Below are 15,344 nucleotides of genomic sequence, written 5' to 3'. Positions count from 1 at the left end.
CTGCTCAGACCTTACTAGAGGTTCCAAACTTAGTGTGCAGGTGCACTCCAGTAGTAGGGGGAGGAGAGAAGGGTGTCTTTACTGACAAGTCTAAGAACAGGTAAGTAATTATTTCAGATTAAAAAGGAAGTTAAAAATAAAAAGAGCATTTCAAAATCCATTTTTGTATTAATTTGTCAATAGATCAATAAATACCACTATCAGATTATCATTTTTATAGAGCTAGTGGATGCTGAACTTGTAATGAATAGTATTAATATTCATTTTGTTCCTTTTTTCTTTGATTCAGTCTGTTTATTTTTTTAAAATGAACTACAGTTCAAGGCAAGACAACGTTCAACACTGGGGAAGAAGTTTGTTGCTTTGAAGTGGTGTTTCCATACTTCTCTGGTTTAGTATTTGGAGGGCAGTGGCATCAAGCTATCAAGAAAAATAAAAAGCTTACTTAGCATACAATTTCTGATATGCAAATTAAAGGTTTTAACAGTGGATATGACTGCATATTCAGTATTAAGAAACTTATATATTTTTTTAATCTTCTGGTGTACAGGCATGTAAAGTTGAAGATCTTGGGAAAGTAGATTTTGAAGAAGAAATTAAGAAGAGATTTAAAATGGTGTATGTGCCAAACTGGTTCTCAGTAGACTTAAAAACTGGGGTAAGACACAACTTAAGTTTTTTCCTAATTTGGGCGTTTGTCATTTCATATGACTTTCATGAAAGTATTCACACATACGCTGTATTAAGCAACCCTTCTGTGAGCCATATAAAGCTTTTACTCTAAGATTTAATTTAATGTGTATATGGCATAAACTATATTTGAATTATCGGATGTATAATTTATCTTTCAATCAACATGTCAATGAATGCTTCTTTGGATCTTGATAACTTGAAAAGTAGTTAATAACAGAATTCTTTGTAAGGAGATAATGTTGGTTTAAACTAATCTTGTACACTGCAATTACTAATGTAATAAAATTTGACAAATAGAGTGTTTGTAGACAGTCTGTGTATTATCAGACACTGCCATATTTTGTAGTTGCAGTTTAGTGTGTCTTCTGTATATAAAAGAAACCTGCAGGATTCTTAATACAATATTCATATTGTATTCCTCCCAATGGTCTTCTTTTGACAGATGTTGACAATTACTTTAGATGAGAGTGACTGCTTTGCAGCTTGGGTTTCAGCTAAAGATGCTGGGTTTAGCAGTCCAGATGGATCTGATCCAAAATGTGAGTTTTAATTGAAATTAACATTTCATTCAAACAATACAAAACCCCATTACATAAATTAGTATATTTCTGGTAGATGGTAATTTTGTACTTGCTTAGACTTCCCCACTTTTCTTGAGACTAAATCCTTCAAATGACTCTCCAATGAAAATCCACTGAGATGCTTTATAATGGCAATCTTATGTTCACTTTGTCTATTTCGTTTGTCCATTTCATTTTCCTTCAAAAAGCAAAATGAAAAATGCTAGACTGGAATTATTACATGAAAGATCTGAGCTAGAGAATAATATTGTAATAAACTCATATCTTAAAATAATTGTTAAAAACAATTCAAGCTGACAGGAATTATAGTAAAATTAGCTTTTTCTATAAGTCTAAAGACTTAAGGCCAAATCCACAAAACAATTTAGGCATTGCAACACAGAGCACAGGAGCACCTAACTTCTAAGTGCTTTGCAACCTGTTGGAATCCACAAACCAGAGTTGGGCACAGGGCTCCTTGCTTAGTGCATGGAGAGATTTAAGCACCTAAGAATGTGATCCACAAAAACCATAGTGGTAGGTGAGGAGCCGCCTAAGCTAGCCAGTAGCAGATGCCAAGGAAAAAGGTGTGTCCTAAACCCTGTCCCTCAAAGGGAATTAGGTACCTATCTCCACTCTAGGATTCCTAGCTGTAGATCCCTTCTTGGAGTCAAGCACCTAAGCTGTTTCTTACAAGAAAAATGGCAGCACACACCTAAATCCATGCAAAAGCAGGAGAGTGGGTGTGTGGGGGGGGAGGGGGTGTACAGGAAGTGGCAACCTCCCTTATAACCTTTAGTCCAGTGGTTAGTGAAATCACCCAGGAAATGGGGGACTCCGGTTCAATTCCCCCCTGTGCCTTGAGAGAAGAGAAGATTTGAACAGGGTTCTCTCATGTCTCAGGTGAGTGTCCTAGCTCACTGGTTCCCAAATGTTTTACCAAAGGCAACCCACCAACAGCTTTGTCTTTCTTTTGTGACCCATCATTTATGTATGCACCCTCTGCCCTGTTACCACAACCCTAACCCTGGCCCAGCATAGAGGGGAGACCTAGATGGGTGGGGGTGGGGTTGAAAGGCAAGCCCTCCTGCCCTGTGCAACCTGACACTCAAGGTCTCAGCACCACTCAGGTCTCTCATGAGGGACGGCTGGCCAGACCAAACCTGAGTGGTGCTGCAGCCTCGTGTGCCAGGTCGCAACAACCAGAGTGGGGAACTGGACCCAGCCCCACTGTGGGGTGAGTGCAAGGCAGGCTTGCTCACCAGTCTCCTCTTCTCTCCACCCCCACCTGAGGCTTTCTGGCCAAGCCAGGCCAGGTGAAGTGTATGTTTGCCTAGGTCAGGATCAAGTGATGAGTTCATCTGGCCCTGGATGTGGCAACCATCTAAAACTTTCCCATAATGCACAGGTGAATTGGGATCAACTATTTGGGAAACACTGTCCTAACCACTGGACTAAAGGTTAGGGAGGTTGCTGCAGGTGCCTCTTCCTCCTTTCCCTCTCGCAGTTTTGTTTGGAATTAATGTTCTCAGAAGATGTCCACCATATTGGGCCCAACCAGCACGATAGGCAAAGGAATACCTAGTTTCACATGGTTCAAAGATCCTCCTGGGGCTTAGGCATGAGATAGGTATTCAAGCTCTTTGAGTGAGGCAGCAGTGCACGTACCCAGAAGCAGAAACTTAGGTATCATAAAGATTTTATTGGAAAACTAGGTGCCAAAGGATTTTAGGCACCTTCAGGGTTAGTAGCCAGAGTTTTGAGGATCTCAGTGGTGCCTACAGTGGAAGTTAGACACCTAACTCCATTTATGGATCTGGGCCTAAGCCCCTGAACCTGAGATGAACTCCACATCAGTGGACCTCAGTGGCAGCATGGAGTTAGTTGCAGGATTGGGACCTAACTTTTTTTAAATGTTTAATTTCTCCTGGATTAACCTCTTAAGCTTTGATAAGAAATACAAACTATTGGCTTATATTAACCATCTGTGAATTAAAAACCTGGAGAGTTGTCTTTTTCTCTAAACTGGCTATATATATCAGTGATTTTACATAATTGTATTCTATGTTTTTGATCATGTGTTATAGTGAATCTTGGAGGGCTTCTACTACAAGCTCTTCTAGAGTATTGGCCTAGAACACACATCAATCCAATGGATGAAGAGGAAAATGAAATAAATCACGGTTAGTGTTCACCTGTACAATATAGGAATCTTTCAGTCCTTTTGTCTCTATCATTCATAGCTATTTTGTTCTATGTGAGTTTTTATAGTTGTTTCTACACATATAAAGCTTTTAATATGACATTGCTTTGGAATGTTTCAAGTAGCGCTTCTCCACTGACAATAGTGCTGTTTGAAAGCCTTTGGAATGCCACAATAAAGAGGAAGCAATTGAAAAGCTGATCCTGCATTGAGGGTGAATTTACAGAAACGCTATTAGTTGGCAGTGAAAAAAAAATTCTGGTAAAATTAAGAGGCTGGGCTTTTAAGGGAGAGAATAAATTCCTTAAGTTCTAGACAGGGCAGAGGAATGAAAATAATTCAGTTATGCTTTTCTGCGTAAGCGTCCAGGGCACATTGCCTAATTTGCTTATAGACATTACTGGGTAGTATAAACTAATAAATAGCAGTCATGTTTGTTGGAATGTGTTATACTGAACGGGTGTTTGAAAATAGAATTGTGTACTCACCCAGGAAGCTACCTTCTGGAGTAATCTACAAAGGAAAGGTGAGGTTAACAATAGAGTTATGTAAATGACAAACAAGATGGGGTGGATTTGGCAGAAAATAAGAAACTGTAGCTCAAAGGCTTGGAAGCTGATTGGTAGAGCCTTTCACTGGGATACAAGTTCACATCCAACCAGAGCCAAAGCAATTCAAAAGTTTTCTGCGTCCATTGGCTATTTAATGGTCTTCATAAAATGAGGTGGTTTAAATTCAGATGTCTTACAGATGTTTATCTTACAAAACTACTAGTTTTGGTAATCTCTTGGTTCTTTTGTCAGATTGGCCTTCAACTGAAATCCTTGTCATGTGTTGGAATAAATTTAATGTGGAAATTGGAAAAAGTTTTCTAGCAATTGGAGGAGTGAAATTCTGGAACAACCTTCCAGTAGGAGCAGTTGTGACAAACTAAGATGCAGTTTGATAAAATTATGAATGAGATTATATGATAAAATTGCTTGCTATAGCAAGTGACTGGACTTGGTGACCTAGGAGGTCCCTTCCAGTCCTATGTTCCTATGGATTATGTGGGTTTAACTAGTATTTCACTCACAGTATGGTCTCAGAATGGGGTTGAGGCACTCTGTTAGGCTATTTTGGAGGCTCTTGCATTGTTACTTCCTGTGCTGTGTATTTAGAAGGCTTAAGGGCTTGTCTTCATTACTGTGCTAAATTGGCGCCGCTGTGATTGATGCAGCCGTGTCAATTTAGCACACCTGGTGAAGACATGCTATGTCAATGGGAGCATGCTCTCCTGCCAATATAGTGCAGTGTAGACACCATGTTAAGTCAATATAAATTACATTGCTCAGGGAGGTTGCTTTTTCACACCCCTGAACGACATAACTTACATCAACTTAAGCAGTAGTGTAGACAAGCCATTAGTCTTGGGGTGGGAAGAACGAGTGGCAATTTACAAACTTTCCAAGTTATTAGAGGCGTGATTCTCCTATAGACTCGTGAATAGTAGTGTACTTTAGTAGTACTAGTCAGGTAAATAAGTATTGTAAAACCAGGTTCTAAATTTGCCTTTAAAATATTAAAATTTAACAATACAAAGCAAATACTTAATAGTGGCTTAGGAAATCAAAAGTGCACTGGAGGTCTCTTAAATCAGTGATATTGTTAATAGAGAGCTGAGGGACCACACAAAGACTGTGGCTAGGCAAGCTGAATACTAACTATTTTAGTAATAAAATACTTCATTAATTTTGTAATCTGGCAAAAAAACTCAGGGAGAAAAGTGTTCATAGTTTCCCTGGAGTCACCATTATGAAAAATAAGTTGGAGGACACAGGTTTGAAATTTGCTTATTAACATAAAGGGATGTCTATTGGCATCTATGTTTCTTTTGAAGCATTTAAGAACAGGGTCCTGATGCGTGCTGAAGTAGCACCATTCCCCTACTTTACATCCAGTGGGATTTTTTTTTTTTTAAGCCGAAATTTCCACTGCCTCCAAAAAAGTTGGATTTTTTTTAAAATAAACAATTCAGGCAGGTAACAAAATAATATTTTAAAGAAATTTCTAAAACCCCCAAATTTCTCCCTTCTAATTTCTAGAGTGATTTTATTTTGTTTCTGATGAGCTCCAGGCATGGGAATATACAATAGTCTTATCTCTAGACTCTACTCTTGGCCGTGAATTCTGCTCATTCTTTTATTTTATGTTCTGCTCATAAATGAGCTAAGCAGTCTTTTTGGACCTCGTATCACCCACAGGAACCTATATTATTCAATTTTCTGGTATGTTGTAGCATTCAACAGAACATTAAAATTTGGTAATTGGTGGATTTCAGATACCACACAGTAAGTCTGGGTTCTTTTGTGACTGAAAGGCATTGCACCTGAACAGTTTTTGTCCACATTTTTCAGAGAACTTTACATTGCACTGCAAAATAATAATAATTTATCAAATAATTTTATTTTGAAAGCTGTGGTCAGTCTGTAACAAGTGAATCGCCAATACTGCTCTTTTAATCTGACCCTCTGCATTTAAAATGTCATCAGTCACTTCTAGTTGTATAGTCCATAGACATGAACCTGATCAATAATTAATGGAATGTACGGTGCAGTGAAATCGAGATGTCTCTGTCAAGTTCTCCTGGTCCCCTGTTTTAGAGTGGTAGTTAGGTGGGAAAGCAAAGAAGATGCTTTTTAGGACGTTGCTTTGTGGTGTTCAAGGCTTTGGATGTGCAATAATTGCCTTTGCACAATCATTCTATTTCTTGTTCACCTCTAAAGTAAGGGTCATTTAGTTCCCCCAGATACTTACTCCTCTGTATTGCTCAAAAACTGGGGTAAATTGATAGTAAATCAATGTCCCACTCCTGGCCCCTATTCTCTTGTACATCAGACATTTGAGATCTGCCTCCTACAAAGTTATAATGTATTAATTGTGCTTTGATATTTGTCATGAAATATTTAAGTGTTGGAAATTTTAGTTTATGAGAAATCAACACTTCATCTTTGCATGTGTTTTATTTCCTTTTTTTTAATTCATCACTGTATTGAAAAGAGACAAAAATTTATGTTAGTCTGTATACTTGGCCCTAAAACTAGGTATATAGTCTTGGTGTATATTTTTCCATAGTGAATGCTGAGCAGGAGAACAGAGTACAGAAAGGAAATGGATACTTTCAGGTACCACCACATACACCAGTTATCTTTGGTGAAGCTGGAGGACGCACTTTGTTCAGGTACAGAAATTCAGAGAATGCAGTGTGGCTAAAGCAATAGAATAATTTTTTTTTGGGCTCTTGGACAATTTCAGAAATTAATCAATGTCCAGGAAATAGAAGCTTGACCATACAAAGTTGGTTTGTGGCTGATAGTATCATTCCATAGTCACACTAGGAACATCTAGATTCCAAATCATCAAGACATGGTGTATTACAAGGTCATGAATTATACAATAACTCTTACAAGGACTTGTTGATTTATAGCTCTGAGAGCACTTCCTGTACACCATCCTTCCTATAGGCCAATTAACAATAACCTAAAGCTGATCCATTTTCCTCCTAAGACTATTTAATGTACCCCTTAAGTTCTAGCAGGGCTTAATGTATAATTATCGTCTTTTTTTTATGGTACTGCAGTGTTAGTCTGCAGAGCTGAGATTTTTTTTTTTTTCTTTTCTTTTCTGATCCACTGGTGTGGAGAACTTCTCCTAAAAGTATATTTGCTGGCCTATCAGAGTACTCTTAAGTCTGACCAGTCAAGTAATATGAGATCTTATCATGCCACTCTGATTACCATCCGTCTTGTCTTTTACACCACTTTGATTCCAGCATGACTTTAGCAGCTAATATATCATGATGAATATCCCTGGGATGCCAGGCTTTTGAATGTCATAAAGCATTCGTGTTTATCCCTGGTAACTGAGTAAATCCGTTCTTAAATTAAGACTGTTTTTTCAGTCTAGGTTTCTTCATTTTCCAGAACTTAATATAGCATATCCCAAGCCTGGGAACAGTGTAACTTTCAGATCACAGGTCATTCAAATAAAATGAGGTATATTTTCAATTTAAAATGAACCCCATTCCCGCAGCTCTTAATCCTTTTGAGTTATAACTAAGGATTCCAGACCTTCAGTTTGATCTGCACTGGCAGATGCTTATGTCTACAGAAAGTTCCATTCAATCAGTGGGGCTCTGCGCAAGGGCAAGGGCACATATCAAACTTGAAGAATTGGAGCTAGAATGTATATACTTGTTTGGTTGGTTTTTTAAACAATTTATTTTGGATTTAAAGTTCATTTAAACAAAATTCCTAAAACACTAATGTTGCTTAACTGGTGATTATGGAACTATTATTTTTTCATCTGATTAACAGATTATTTTTCTAATATCTGTATTTGCCTATCACTGTTTGTGCAGACTTTTTTAATCTTTGCACTTAGGTTCTGTAATTTATGTGCTGTACAGCAATTTTCTTCTCGATGCTTAAATGTATTGTTTACAAAACTCATTTCTGTGTATTTTAGATTATTATGTCGGGATTCAGGTGGTGAAACTGAATCTATGCTGCTTAATGAAACTGTGCCACAATGGGTAATTGACATCACTGTGGATGTAAGTGTCATTAGGTATAGACTTTGCCCTTCTTTTAAAGGTGAACTGCAAAGGAATTTAACTAGACTCCAGCATCTCAAGTAATGTATATTGAATATCTTCATTAATCAGACCTAACAGGGTATCAAGGCATTACTAGCTCTTCTCATATACCGCTGAAATTCAGCCTCACTACAGGTTGCTGGCACCTGCCCATTGTAAACCCCTACTTCCCAGCATGCACTGTGCTTAGGTTCCATAAACCAATAGGAACCAGGGTGATGTGTCAGACAGAGGTCTCCTTCAGCCTAATTTTAAAGCCTGACCTTGACTCAGACCCAATCCAGGAGTGTCAGTTTGTCATTTTCAGAACCAACCCAAACCCAACACTCCGCACCCCGAAACCTATGTTAGCATTGTCACATGTGGTTTGGCCTAGTGGGGGCTTGCCACTCCCCCATGTTGTGTGCCCCACTTCTGCTGGCTGCTGCCACTGTGCAGTGAAGTAGGCATGCTGACAAATCACAGCCTCCAAGTGCTGGTGACAGTGCTGACAGGTTTAGGGGGAAAGTGTTGGGTTCAGGTTGCGTCAGTTCTGAAAATGGCTCAGCACTAGCAGTTTGGGTCTGGGTCAGGTTTTAAAATTAGGCCTGTGAAGATCTCTATCTTAAACACCACCTTGGCGTCCTCTGAAACAAACCAGCTTCATGGGGTCTCCTGGTTGACGGGGAAAATGACCAATGTTGTGTCTATGGGGGTGTCGCTTGCTGGCATACTGAAATAAGAGGAATTTGGGGGAGTCCAAGAGAAGAAAAGGTACATTTTTTGAGTTAGAACCATACTAAATGTCCCTCATAGCCTGGTTGGGCTGAAGTGTTCTTCACATGTGTCTGGAATTTGATTCGATTTCTTAACAAATCACCTTCTAGGAAACCTGATTTTTGATGCTGTATTCCAGATACTCAGTCTTTTTTCTTTAAAACTTAGTTGTTTTTTAAACAAAATATTTAGTGTTTTGACTTAATCGTTTAGAAGTGTTGTACACTTTACACCCACCTGCTTCCGCTGAAATGAGCTCCAGCTTATATAAAAGCTAGGTAAACAAAGGACTTGCATGAGATAGATCTGAGCTCCTCAGAAGCTTAAGCGGTTCAAAGAAAAGTTGTCCTCCGTAGTTGTGCTAGAGAAAATCATTTTTATTTGATATAATAATACACATATTAGGTAAATACACTTTCCAATTGGAAATAATGACGTGAATATAATTTGTGTGATGCCAATTGGTACTAAATGTGACATTTTGTTTTCTTTTAGAAAAATATGCCCAAATTCAATAAGATTCCCTTCTACCTTCAACCTCATTCATCTTCAGGGGCAAAAACTTTAAAAAAGTACGTATATATTTTTGACTCTTAATATTTCAGAGATACTGATATTACAGACTCGTAAAACGGTATGCCAAAGAGAATAACAGTACCCTTGGTTAATCCAGAGAACGACATTGGACGTGCTGTCTCCATTCTTGTGAGAGAAGGTATTTAGTGTTACAGGACAATATTCTGCTCCACTGGATGATATAAAAATATTTTAAAGATCTGGGAGATAGTGTAGTTGTAAATAGCAGTGGCTTAAATTAATTGTACTTTAGAAGGTTTTACCCTAGTATTAATAACAAGATTTGAGTTGGTACCATAACATTTTTGGCTGGATCAAACCCAATGTTTTAACTAATCCTGTGTCCTATCTCAAACAGATGATTTAATCAGAGAGAGATGCAAGAAACTCCAGAGTAGACAGGCTTGGGAGAACCTGCCCCTCACATTAGATGTCATCCTGGTCTCTAATCGTTAGAGATTGGCTTGAGCCCTGAAGCATGAGTTTTTTAAATGTTTACTATCTTTTAATTAAGACAACCGTGTGTATTCTTGATATTCATATAAACATCCAGTCCCTCTTTGAATCTGGATAAGTTTTGGCCTCAACAGCTTGCTATGGCATGAATTCCACAGTTTAATTACATGTTGCCCATAAAAGTATTTCCTTTTATCAGTTTGAATTTTCTACCCCTTTAGCTTTATCGAATGTCCCTTGTGTTATAAGATAGAGAAAACAGAAATTCCTGACCTCCCTTCTGTTTACAAGTCATAATTTTATATACTTTTATCATCTCCCCTATTATTCATCTCTTTTATAAGGTAAACATTCCAAGTCTTTTCAGTCTCTCTTCATCTGAGTTTGCCATGGAAGATCTTGATCATTCTTGTTGCTTGTCTCTGAACAACCTCTAGTTCTGCAATATGCTTTTCAGATAAGGTGCCTGGTACTGCACACAGTATTCCAGATGGTGATGAGTCTTCACCATTGATTTATATAAAGGCATTATTATAAAGATATTATTTTAAATTATAAACAATATAATACAAACCAACAACTGCTATAGCAAACACCATTGCACAGGATACTGTGAAGATAAGTGTTTGAAAGGCTAAATCTGGTGTTTCACAACTTTTAATTACCTTGTACAGAGATCGATTGTCAGCTAGTGACATGCTGCAGGTCAGAAAAGTGATGGAGCATGTTTATGAGAAAATCATAAACCTGGATAATGAATCTCAGACAACTAGCTCCTCCAATAATGAAAAAGCTGGAGAACAAGAGAAAGAGGAGGATATTGCTGTGTTAGCAGAAGAAAAGATTGAACTCTTGTGCCAGGATCAGGTAAGTTGACATAAGCACTCATTTAGGCCTTCTTGCAAAAATAGGATGATCAATAGTAAATCATTTGTGAACCTCTAGGTACTGTTTGTAAAATGTGCTACAGGTATACTATTTTAACAGATGCCTTTGAAACTAAATGTGATGTTATGAATTCAAATGTTAACTGATACAACTATTTTGCTTTTTGCATCTAAAGCATGGGTGGTGTGACAAAGTTCCTCCTCTACCTTGGTGGGTCCTGCACTTATTGGCGGATTTGCTTGCCTTAGAGATTCACAGCCGTCCTCAGTTTGGCCACTTTTGCTGTTTAAATCTGCTGTTTTATTCAGATAACCTCATCACTGGCCAGCATGGGGAAAAGGAAGGAGAACAATCCCCGCAGTCTCTGCTGATCCACCATGTGGGTCGGGGAACAGCCCAGAGACCTTCACCTCTGGTGGAACCCACCGTCCAGGTCAATTCCTCCTGTGTCTGATCAGGAGTTAGGAGGTTTGGGGGGAACTCAGGCCTGCCCTCTACTCCAGGTTTCAGCCCAGGGCTCTGTGGACTACAGCTGTCTAGAGTGCCTCCTGGAACAGCTGTGTGACAGCTACAACTCTCTGGGCTACTTCCCCCATGGCCTTCTCCCAACATCTTCTTTATCCTCACCACAGGACCTTCTCCTGGTGTCTGATAATGCTTGTACTCCTCAGTCCTCCAGCAGTACACCTTCTCACTCTCAGCTCCTAGTGCCTCTTACTCCCAGCTCCTGTCAAGCATAACATAAACTGAAGTGAGGTCCTTTTTAAACTCAGGTGCCCTGATTAGCCAGCCTGTCCTAATTGATTCTAGCAGTTTCTTCTTAATTTTCTCCAGGTGTCCTAATTAGCCTGCCTGCCTTAATTAGTTCCAGCAAGTTCCTGCTTGTTCTGGAACTGCCCTGTTACCTTACCCAGGGAAAAGGGATATACGTCATCTGGGACAAATATATCTACCTTCTAACACTCTCCTGTAGCCATCTGGCCTGACCCTGTCACAATGGATAAATGGCATTACCAAATGTCTAGATCACAGAATTTTGGTGGTTGAACTGTATTCTCTTTTGGGGCCTAATACTCCAAACCCTTGCTTGTGCTAATAATCATATTAACCATATACTAGCTATATTAATATGAATAGTAAACATGGATGACAGTACTTTGTTATTCTTGGAGATCACAGGCTTTAAAGAAGAGTTCCATTGAGGAGGGCCTTAAGCTACTCATATTTGTTGGATACCAGTTAGTGTTGTGTAGAGTATACCTCTCTTCCAGACAAAATTATTTAGAAAGCTGTAAAACCAGACTAGGAACAGATTAGTTTTAAAAATCATTTCACATTTTCATCTATTGTATGCCTCCTAGAATTTGATATCAGTCAGAATGCTCATCTGCAATAAATTGTAATCACACTTCTGTATAACATCATTAAGATTAACTAAGCAAATAAACCATGGGGTTTAGAATATTGTTACATTTCTAGTCATGTTCAAAATCTGTGTAACTTCAGAGCATATCTTTATATTGACTGTTAGGTTTAGTAGTAAAATTTAGTGGCAATATGTGCAATAGCACAGCAAGAGGCATTGCTACTTTGGAAGCAGGTTTCAAACTTCCTTGGATCACAAGTGAAAGGAGTGTAATAGTCTCAGTTGTGGGGGGAAGACAGTAGATATTCAGATTCAATAAGTTAAAGCCACCTAAATGGCACCACTGCTCCAACTCCACTAATACCAGTATTACAGTACATTTTATAGACAGTAAGGTGGGACTCAAGCAGCAACATTTTCTTATTTGCCTATCTCTATACATGTTGATGTTTACTAACATTTACTGATAATCATTCCAAACCTATATATGCTGCTGGTGGTGCTCTCTAATGTATATTAACCCGTTGGCACCAGTCCTCCTTAGTTTGGTGTACCGCTGTCAGCCTAGAATATGCTTGTCTGAAAATCAAAACTTCCAGCATCCGAAGATTTAACATATCTACCAGTTTTCTGCAATAAAATATAAATTCTCTTATATTGCAGGTTTTGGATCCAAATATGGACCTTCGAACTGTTAAGCACTTCATATGGAAGAGTGGTGGTGATCTGACACTTCACTACCGACAGAAATCAACGTGAAAGGAATGATGGACTCAAATGGTTGTTCATTTACTTGACCTTACTGTACTGGTTCCAAGAGTAGTACTATAGAAGCCCACTGAACCCTAAGGTAGATGAGACTTCTAATGACTCAGTATGGACCAGAGAGTATACATTTAATAATTGAAGTGACTAATAGATCTGTAATATAGAGAAAAAAATCTATATGACTTAAACTAAAGTCTGTCCTAGTTAAGGCACAGCAAGTGAAATGAGAAGTCCCTAGTGGTTCATGTTATGTGAGGTGTACAGAGAACAGATGACGATCCAGTTCAGACTTTTGCTTCCTTCTTGTTTTGTTTTTTCCAGAGCATTAAATTTTCATCTGCTCGGGCTTGATATGAAACATGGTTTTGGCCATATTAGTCACTATGTTCATAAGGCATGCACTGTATTTTTTTGAATACATTCCATTCGTACATTACCTACAATGATTTTTCACAGGTTATTCATAAAAATAATTTTTACCACTTTGAGAAATCTCAAAACACCGAAAGCTATTGCACACTTGAAAGTAGCCCATTTAATTGTAAGTCAAAAGTTAACATAATTAGAATTGTTTTAATACTGCAGTTCAAACGTTCTTATATAGAGAGCTATTGACATTCAGATTAAGAACACTAGAGAAATATTATAGCAGTCAGTCCAGTGATGCTGTGCATCATAATAGAATAAACATGTTTTGCAAAATTTAACAGATTTTTTAAAGAAATTTAATTCTTCCTGCACTGTGTCCTTATTTTAAAGACACGCTAGTTGGAATTCCAAGAAACTGCTCTATACTTCTGTGGCATTTTGTTAAAAAACTTAAGACCATTCTGAAAATTTTAACTTTATTTGTTGATATCAGCAGCAAATTTCATATCTATGATATAAAAGCATGTGTTCTTTTTTTCCCAAGTTTTATATGCAGATTTTGTTGTTATAGCTGTACACATCTTTTCATGTTCTTTCTAAAAATCTAAGGCTTTCATGTATTAATAGTAGCCTTGTATAAAGTTTAACTTACTGGGGGAGGGAAGCATTTCAGCTTTTGGCAAGAAAATTTGGGACTGTCCCAAAAGACTATTTGTAGCCAAAACAAATTAAAAATCCTCACCACAAAATTGTGTAAAATGATTCTTGTCTGAAACAGAAGCACAAGTGCCTTCAGAGGGCAATATATTTATTCAGGTTTCTTCAGGAGATGTGCTCTTGCCCTTCCTGTGTTTTGCTATCAGGATTTAGGCTGGGGCCTACAGAAAGTCCCAGATACATTAGTTTACTGGGATTTTATAGTGATCAAATGACACACACAAAAAAATCCACTATCATATGTTGTTTGAAAAATATCCAAATACATTATGTCCTGGACAAAGTCACCACTTAAACAAGAGGGTCTGGTTAAGAATTAAGCTAGCATGTCTTTTTCCCTTCTTGAAAGAAAGTCAAATTTAATTTTTAAGCCCCATTTCTGTGCATAGTCCATTTGGCACAGTTGTGCTATATTGCACATTTTTAGTGATATTTGTGAATTAAATGGTTTAGCAGAACTGTGTAACTTTTATTAATAAATTGTCCTGAATTATATTTATTAATAGCAGAGGTCTATGCTTTGTTCTAATAGACAGTGATTCTTTCTGGTTGTCTTGCTGTCCCTTTGTATACATTGTAACTGCTCCCAGTTCGTTCATTCGTTTTTTTTTTGTTTTTTTTGTTTTTTTTTGTCTGAAATCAGCCAAGGTTACTGTTCCAAACATCCCAATAATGCAGTTTCAGGAAAGATTGAAGGGAGTCTGCAATGCCAAAAGGGTAAATGATCTGTATTTCACAGTTGTACAGAATAAAAGGCTTTAGTTAAAATATTTAAAAGTTGTTTTGATCATTCATTGGTTCACTTATGCAGCCCTGGGGTTGTCATTTTTTTTCACCCTTTTCCCAAAGGACATATAAATCCTTTTCTAATTTTTAAGGAAATTGCACAGTCGGGTTTCCAGTAGCTTAAAAATAATCGCAGTGAAGTGCACACAGTAATTTATGCAGATTTTGTAATGCAGGATAAGATGGTTGAATGTGACTACAGGAAGAAATATATGCTGTTTCTCCAGGGATAATGCTTGCAACAAGAAAACAAAATTAAGAGAACATAAGCAGGAAAAAGTGGAAAAGACTCCTTAGCGTGTGGTTCATCCCAGGCTTACTGACCCTGGGAGCAGAGCTCTGTTTTCCCAAAGACATTGTCCCTACTCTGTTGCCAAAGTAGCCCTTTACCCCGAGCATCTGTACAGTGAGAGGAGGCAGTAGAGCTGAGTTTAAAATCTCCTTTACCCAAGAATACATTTACAAACAAGTTCACTTGCTGAAGACCCTGATGGAGGGTGGGGGCCTGTAGTGAGGCGGTCTGGCTCCCAGCTGCCTCAGAGAGGGACGAGCCCCTGCAGATGCCAGAGT

The 15,344-nt window shown here is 38.1% G+C and overlaps 1 protein-coding gene across 1 annotated transcript in view; it reads left to right on the top strand.

The window, feature by feature from the left end:
• WDR48 (WD repeat domain 48) overlaps positions 1-14,765 on the top strand; it is a 51,536-nt gene extending 36,771 nt beyond the window's left edge. Inside the window, exons 12-19 of the mRNA XM_050941527.1 lie at positions 551-658; positions 1,136-1,232; positions 3,341-3,436; positions 6,571-6,676; positions 7,963-8,050; positions 9,344-9,420; positions 10,555-10,747; positions 12,798-14,765. Coding sequence (XP_050797484.1) covers positions 551-658; positions 1,136-1,232; positions 3,341-3,436; positions 6,571-6,676; positions 7,963-8,050; positions 9,344-9,420; positions 10,555-10,747; positions 12,798-12,893 — 861 coding nt within the window. The 3' untranslated portion in view covers positions 12,894-14,765. The remainder of the gene's footprint in view (positions 1-550; positions 659-1,135; positions 1,233-3,340; positions 3,437-6,570; positions 6,677-7,962; positions 8,051-9,343; positions 9,421-10,554; positions 10,748-12,797) is intronic.
• Positions 14,766-15,344: the final 579 nt, after the last annotated feature.

This window comes from Gopherus flavomarginatus, chromosome 2, assembly GCF_025201925.1.
Source record: "Gopherus flavomarginatus isolate rGopFla2 chromosome 2, rGopFla2.mat.asm, whole genome shotgun sequence".
Classification (NCBI taxonomy): domain Eukaryota; kingdom Metazoa; phylum Chordata; order Testudines; family Testudinidae; genus Gopherus; species Gopherus flavomarginatus.
Note: the sequence above shows the minus strand (reverse complement) of the source record. Positions and strands in the feature narration are given on the sequence as shown.